Source organism: Dipteris shenzhenensis, chromosome 6 (genome assembly GCF_047967505.1).
Source record: "Dipteris shenzhenensis isolate YYH24624 ecotype China chromosome 6, Dip_SZ_1.0, whole genome shotgun sequence".
NCBI lineage: Eukaryota > Viridiplantae > Streptophyta > Polypodiopsida > Gleicheniales > Dipteridaceae > Dipteris > Dipteris shenzhenensis.
Window position 1 is genome coordinate 18,889,031 of NC_141601.1, and position 7,779 is coordinate 18,896,809.

The 7,779-nt window shown below is 43.0% G+C and overlaps 1 protein-coding gene across 1 annotated transcript; it reads left to right on the forward strand.

Annotated features, from left to right (window-relative positions):
- Positions 1-5,244: 5,244 nt before the first annotated feature.
- On the forward strand, positions 5,245-6,796 carry LOC147900893 (hydroxycinnamoyltransferase-like). Its single transcript, XM_087376139.1, has 2 exons — positions 5,245-5,697; positions 5,782-6,796. The coding sequence occupies exons 1-2, from the start codon at positions 5,263-5,265 to the stop codon at positions 6,718-6,720; spliced, it is 1,374 nt and encodes a 457-aa protein (XP_087232265.1). The 5' UTR covers positions 5,245-5,262; the 3' UTR covers positions 6,721-6,796.
- Positions 6,797-7,779: the final 983 nt, after the last annotated feature.

Here is a 7,779-nt window from a genome sequence, read left to right on the forward strand (position 1 = left end):
CATTGTCCCGTACTATTGGTTCAATGGATCCTCCCATGTTGCCTTGCATCGGCTCACCTTGTTGTTGGTAGCTCAAATGTAAACCCAAAACATGCAATTCAGTGCAGGATAGAACTAAGCAATGCTCTGAATGATTAACGTGCATATGTTATGTAGCACACTATAGCAACATATCAAACAATAATGGGGCACAATGTGTATGCACTATACAACATTATATGTGCTATACTGGGGTGAGCAAAGAACCAAGCGGCACGGCTGCTCACAGTAGACTTCTGTCAATCCCAACGGTCAAGAGGTGTGCCCTAGCATGGGAAAGCTGCAACCAAAAGCATTTTGAAAGTTAATGGTTGGATCCAGAGAAATTGATGCTACAAGATTCTAGCAGAATTGGGAAAAATGGGAGAGATATGGAAGAAGGTTGAAGAAGATGATGAGGTGGTAGCCTAGGAGTCTAAAGCTCAAGGAGGATCATGGTGCTCTAATACCAAATGTTGGAACTTGGGGAGAGATGAGAGATTGATCATGGAGGGGAGTGAGAACACATGAGATATTCAAATGGGTGTTCTATTCATTGTGAGAGGGAAGTCCCTCTTTTATAGAAATGGAGAGAGGTTGTCCTAAATCAATGGCACGTCTCCTACATCAAAGGATGTAACTCATAAATCATAGGAGCTCCACAATCATAGGCACCACCCCATGTGGGGGCCTTTGCATTACATCATCGCCTGTGTCATGGCCTATGGCACTAAGTGTACCTCTTCTACACACACACACAACCATATGACTGCTAGTGGATGCACACATGCACCTAGCAAGCCCTTGATCACACGTATCCCAACATGTATCCCAACCAAAGTTGGTGCCATAGACTGGGAATTCGGGTGAGCTAGAGACACGCATGAGTGCATCATTTAGGAGTACTCCATCAAAGAGCACAGTGGGCCCTTGAATCTCTAACCAGTGTAAGAGTCCAAGTTGGTGCCTGAGGCAATGGACATATGCATGCAAGAATCTGTGGTGGAGAGGTCCTCATCTTGGAGCTCTCCTACAGTGGCGGTTGTGATCCCCCAGTAGATCAAGTTGCCAAAATGGGCATTTGGGAGAGCTGGAGCCATCTTGCTTTTCATGTTTAACACGCGGAGAAAGCTCAACCTCTTGTCTCTAGCATGACCCCTCGCTTTGGTAGCGCACTTCCATATGTGGCCAACTAGCACCTCGTAGGAGCTGAACCCACTGTCCTTGAACGTGCACATCATCTGAACGAGGATACCCTCTGCTTCTTCTTCTCCTTCATCTGCTTGTTGCTCTCCCCCTCAACAATTTCTAAGTCTATTGCTTCCTTTTCCTCACACAGATTGTCCATCTTCAAAAGCATGCACGTGTGCACAAGCCTCATAGAGATTTGCTCATCCCTCATGCACTCTGCGCACAACATCATGAAGTGCCAGAGTGATTGCCCATCTTCCACAATGTGGCTGTGAGTCACTCCCAGCACAATGCCACCACATTTGAACCTTGTGACCTACACACAAAAAAAAGAGACTGAGGCACCACATCTACTCTACTCTCGGTATAGATCTAAACATCAAGCAAGCTTTCCCCTCACCTAAATCGATAACAAAGGTGCCAAAAAATGGCCCATCGCATGAGACTTCCCTACAACCGCCACCCATGGATTAAGGATCTCAAAGAATGGCTTCATTTCAAAGTTGTCCTTCTTCCAATCATTGAAGCACACCCCATCCACAGAAGCCTCCACAAACTCAACTGAGGCCATTGTAGACAACTTCAACTCTCTCTCTTTCTCCTTCACCCAGCCATCCTGCGAGAGGGTAGAAATCAACCAAGATTGTTGAAAGGCTTCATTTGAGGTTCTGGGTAATAGAAGAGTAGTCGTTTAGGCTGATTCAAAAAAAAAGAACTCTGCGGTTGTAGGGAAGGGGAAGGCACAGGAGATCTACAACTGACAAGAAAAGATATTTCTATGGGGAAGGAGAGGCGGGAGTGACCAATGAGTGCTGAAGAACGGAGAGCGAAGGTTCTTCCATTGGCAAAGAAGAGACTACCATGCTAGGACTCACAGATGATTAACGTATATACTATTAAAGGAATGTTTGTATATTTTATAATAACTACTAGCGAATAAATTTAAAGGCTAAAGCCACAACTTGGTGATTACCAAGTGGGTCATGATAATAAGTTTTACATAATTTATGACCCAAAAAGTTCGAGATATTCCACATAGGTCGAGACCACAAAGTACGAGATATGTCACATAGGCCGAGACCACAAAGGTCAAGATATAATGCCACACAAGCCAAGACCACACAGGTCAAGATATGCCACATAGGTAGAGAACACAAAGGTCGAGATATATTGCCACACAGGATGAGACCACACAGGTTGAGATATGGTGCCACACAAGATGAGACCACACAGGTCATGATGGATTGTATAAAATGATAGGCTCATCACATAGATGATCTATGAGTTTCTAAGACACACACAACTAATACAAGAAGACCTATCAAGAGGTGGTGACGCACGCCTTCTCTTATCTGCTCAACAACCCACTCTTGCACTAACTCTGCGTCTGTATCCTCAATATAATTACTACGAAGAAAGAAATTCAAGCAGTCACAAATTGTTTCTTGATAATTTCTTTGTGAGGCCCTTATTATTTCTTCAACATCCACATCAAATCGCCCATAGCGAGTGCTGTGATAACGAAGGTTACTTAAGAAGTGTAACAGATCTTGTCATGCTTTTATAATATTCTGTAAAAGTCTTTCACTCTCTGGTATCTTCAGAGTCTCCTCCCTCTTTGCATGTCTTGGGGCATCAAATTCCTCTCTCTCCATCTATGTCAATGGAGAGCCTTGTTGAATTCTAACCTCTCTCTTTGCTACTTGATCAACAATCCACTCTTTAATACTATTAATTCTTGATTCTACATCTCCTATTATTTGGTTTACATCCATGGGAGGGGAGATGGAAGAAGAAAGTGTTTGCAAAGGACTAGGATGGAGGAATACTTAACTACCTCAATGTGGAGGTAGTGAAGTGGAGAGAATAAATAGAGAGAGGATGAGAGAATTGGTGAGCACTCAAGTGTATTTGCACTCAAGTGTATTCGCACAAAGGAGATGAGGATGAGTGAGTGTGAAGTGAAAGGTTTAGAATAAAGTCAGTGGAGCATTGGGAATCGATACTTGGAAATGAATGCTCTACTTTTAGTGAATGGAGCATGCTCTACTTTCACCTAGTGAAGCATTGGGAATCGATACTTGAAAGTGAATGCTCTACTTTTAGAGCAGGATACTTAGAGAGAAAGGCTCCTTTTTCCCTTTCTTTTGTTCGTTCAAGGTCAGAAAAGTATGTCACCATCTAATTGTGGTTTTTATTGCAATGATCTAACAATGTGTAGCATTTTTTATTTTGGATTGTGCTTTTTTATTGGGGTGGATTTTGGTTTTATACATATCTTCAACATGATGAGAATAAAAAAGACCTCCGAGGAAATATGTTTCATGTTGGATGAAAACCATTGAACATAGGCTCAGAAGAAAGATATAAATTTTTCTTTTGGATAAGATGCCTCCAAACATGTTTTAGTAAAGGAAAATTTTATTGTTGTAACTAGTACAAAAGTGTTGCACCCTTAATAGGGTCTTTAATGTTTTAGTAAAGGAAACATTCATTATTGTAACTAGTACAAAAGTGTTTCCCTTAATAGGGTCTTTAAATAGATTGAACTGGTATGTGTTTAATGCTTGTCTTTTGGTATTGAAATTCGCATATTATCTTGCGAAATGATTTGGATCTTCAGTTTTTTGGTAGGATGATTGAAGAGGCCTTTATAAGAGTTGTGTGATATACCTTACTCAGTTAGAAGGCTTGGAGAAACAAAGCCATCTTGGTTTGTAGATGGATTTACAACAGAGGAGCAAGAGTAGGTTTGAAATGCTACTTTGAAAGATGTGAAAGCTCTTTAATCTACCTCTAGGTATCTTTGCATTGAATGATTGTTCTTTCTACATCTAGACGTAGGTGGCATACGATAGGGACCAAGTTATGATGGTGATGGTTCATTGCTATCCATTGACATGTTATATGCTTGCTCAAATCTTGTTTCTAGTAAGTTTTTTTAAATTCTTGCTAGCACTAGTAGCTTGAGAATACATTTTTATGTAGCTTTTTAAGGACCTTTGTCCCAAATCCCTTGAAATAAACAAATACACCATTATTGTGGTTTCCAAGACCTAGTTAAGGATGTAACAACCTTTTTGGCATACCAAAGGATGGCAAATGGTAAACCCATAGGCTAATTATGGGAATTATACAAGGGCCTTCAGAAGGAGAGGGGCTTTAAGGGTTGTCATAATCTAAGAGCTAGTTTGGCAACGCCTAGTGACATTTTCACCTTGTTTACATGATGGCGTAAGTAGGTTTCTCTAACTTATAAAAATGGAATTGTTATGTCCCCCTAGAGGATATGATCTCATCTACTATTTAATTATTAGCGGGTCATAAATGTTGTAGAACTTAATATCATGAATGCAATTGTTATGTCCCCCTAGAGGATATGATCTCATCTACTATTTAATTATTAGTGGGTCATAAATGTTGTAGAACTTAATATCATGACCCACGTGGTAATCACCAATTTGTGGCTTTGGCCTTTAAATTTATTCGTTAGTAGTTATTATAAAATTTACAAAAACAATCCTTTAATAGTTAGGGTGTTTACACAGTGAAGGCTGGGCACCCTTTTGGACCAATAGGAAGCTTGAGTTTTGGCTTTGGGCGGGCACCTCTTTACACATACACTGCCCATCCCTAAACCAAATAATCTGACCTGGAGTCCACGTCTTGCCCTCTCCAAGCCCTTCTATGGGCAGCCAAGCTTGGCTGCCCAACGATGGGCACGCTGATGATAGCCAATGGTTGAAATCCTCTGGGTCCCTCACCTCCAATTAGAGCTTCATGTGCGGGCGGTGCGTGCTTTGGCGGTGTGTAAAGGGGGTGCCCATGAGTGGGCACTCAGTTTTTTAAAAACTTCACCACGATGGGCGGGTGGTGTGTAATGGGGTGTGCCCATTCCCGCCCGGCCATGATTGTTTTTGGGCGCCCACTCTTTGGGCCCCGTTTGGCGGTGTGTAAATAAACTTATTATAAAATTTACTAATGGTCCTTTAATGGTATATATTAATCGTCTGCAAGTTCCACCATGGTAGTCGTCTTCTTTGTCAAATTCCAATGGAAGAACCTTCGCTCTCCGTTCTTCAGCACTCGTTGGTCACTCCCGCCTCTCCTTCCCCACAGAAATCTCTTTTCCTCTCAGCTGCAGATCTGCTGTTCCTTCCCTTTCCCTACAACCGCAGAGTTCTTTTTTTTCGAATCAGCCTAGACGACTACTCTTCCGTTACCCAGAACCTCAAACGAAGCCTTTCGACGGTCCTGGTTGATTTCTACCCTCTCGCAGGACGGCTGGGTGAAGGAGAAGGCGGACGAGTTGAAGTTGTCTGCAATGACCTCGGGGCTGAGTTTGTGGAGGCTTCTGTGGATGGGGTGTGCTTCAGCGATTGGGAGAAGGACAACTTTGAAATGAAGCCGTTCTTCGAGAGCCTTACTCCATGGGTGGCGGACGCAGAAAAGTCTCATGCGATGGACCGGCCTTTGTTATCGATTCAGGTGAGAGGAAAGCTTGCTGGATGTTTAGATCTGTACCGAGAGTAGAGCAGACGTGGTGCCTCAGTCTCTGTTTTTCGTGTGCAGGTCTCGAGGTTCAAATGTGGCGCAATTGCGCTGGGAGTGGCTCACAGCCACGTCGTGGCAGATGGGCACTCGCTGTGGCACTTCATGACGGCGTGGGCGGAGTGCGGGAGGGGAGAGCCGATCTCTATGAGGCCTGTGCACACGCGCACGCTTTTGAAGGTGGACAATTTATGCGAGGAAAAGGCAGCAATAGACTTGGAAAAGGTTGAGGCGGAGAGCAAAGAGCAGATGAAGGAGAAGTTGACGCAGAGGGTATTCTCGTTCAGCAAAGAGATGATGCGCAGGTTGAAGGAGAGGGCTGGCGGTGGGTTCAGCTCCTATGAGGTGCTGGTTGCCCACATATGGAAGTCCTCTACCAAAGCGAGGGGTCATGCTAGAGACACGAGATTGGGCTTTCTCAACGTGTTAAACATGAGAAGCAAGATGGCTCCACCTCTCCCAAATGCCTATTTTGGCAACTTGCTCCACTGGGGGATCGCAACTGCCACTGCAGGGGAGCTCCAAGATGAGGACCTCTCCGCCACAGCTTCTCGCATGCATATGTCCCTTGCCTCGCGCACCAACTTGTCCATGGAGAGACTCTTACACTGGTTAGAGCTTCATGGGCCCATTGCGCTCTTTGATCGAATAATCCTAAATGATGCACTCATGCGTGTCTCTAGCTCACCCAAATTCCCAGTCTATCGCACCGACTTTGGTTGGGGTGCACCCCTTGCTGTTCGATCTGTCGTCGTGGAGGAGTCTGGAAAAATTGTGCTTTACCCTGGAAGTGAGGGCATCGGTAGCATAGATGTGTGTATGGCACTCCCAACATTTGCCATGCACAAGCTTGCATCTGATCGTACTTTCATACACGACCTCTCTTTGCCCACTAATCACACTTGCTCTAATGAACTGAGGGTCCTTAAAATGGTAGACCCTAGTGCCACACTCGTTTAGGGAATCTACCGAACAATAAGTTATGTTGTGAATGGGACTTATTAGTACTAATTCATGAAGTTCTCCTTTGACCTTTTCTTTATGTGTTACAATGTGTGCTATGGTTTGTATCTTTTTGGAAGTCCCTTTAAAATAAAGGGGGAAGGAGCAACGGTAGCTCAAACGGTAGGGCGTCTCTCTATTCGAGCTTGTTGCCTATATTCAAATCTCATTACATTCAATATTGGTCTTAGACAGAGTGTCCCTTATTTGATCATGGGTGGGTGAGCTTTTAAAAAAAAAGGGATGGGATTTGTCTTTCATGAGAGTTGTAGATCCATTAATGGTTTATTTTAGAGTGAATCCATGGATGGTCTAAATGTTGCTTGTTTTTTGAGTCCACTTTGAAAGCACTTTTATTAACATCATAGTAGATAAGAAAGATTGTAAGTGTCCATATTAAAGACCCCTTACAATATTTGTGGTTTGCCTTTCTTTGGGATTTTTATTGTTTATCTTAAGAGCATTGATTGTCTTTGGTGTCATAGTTGATTCATCTTAATATTTCATGAATGGTAAAAGGCTCTTCAAAATAGATGTAGACACTCATGAGCACATCAGGGGTGTCTTGCAGGCATTGACATCTAATCTAGTTAGCTATTAAATGTCCATGGAAGTTGCCCCATGCTCTTGGGTGAAAGTGCCATCACAATTCGATGTCCTAGGCTAAGTGCCATCATAATTCAATGTCTTAGGCTATAAGGAAGAAGACCAAATCCATCATGAAGGCTCTACCTTTGAGCGAGTTTTATCAAGCCTCAAATTTGAAGGGTAGTCTAGAATTTGATTTTGAAGGGTCAACACCTTCTACGTATTATGTATTCCATCATTTTTTAAGGGCACTAAAGGAACTCTTTCCATTGTGGTACGAGAAGGGGGAAACTCCCTTTGAAGGGCATTGTAGTCTTCAAATATCAGAAGTGATGCTATAAAATAGTTTTGTAACGTTAAACATTTATGTATAGAGACAAGGGACTCTAGTCTACAGCCTGCAAGTCACATATCGGAACAAACCAATAA

What these genes read in the sequence shown, in the direction of transcription:
- LOC147900893 (XM_087376139.1), top strand. Translation starts at nt 5,263, where the DNA reads ATGGAAGAACCTTCGCTCTCCGTTCTTCAGCACTCGTTGGTCACTCCC. An exon ending in GGCCTTTGTTATCGATTCAG is followed by an intron (nt 5,698 to 5,781) that starts GTGAGAGGAAAG and finishes TTTCGTGTGCAG; the next exon opens with GTCTCGAGGTTCAAATGTGG.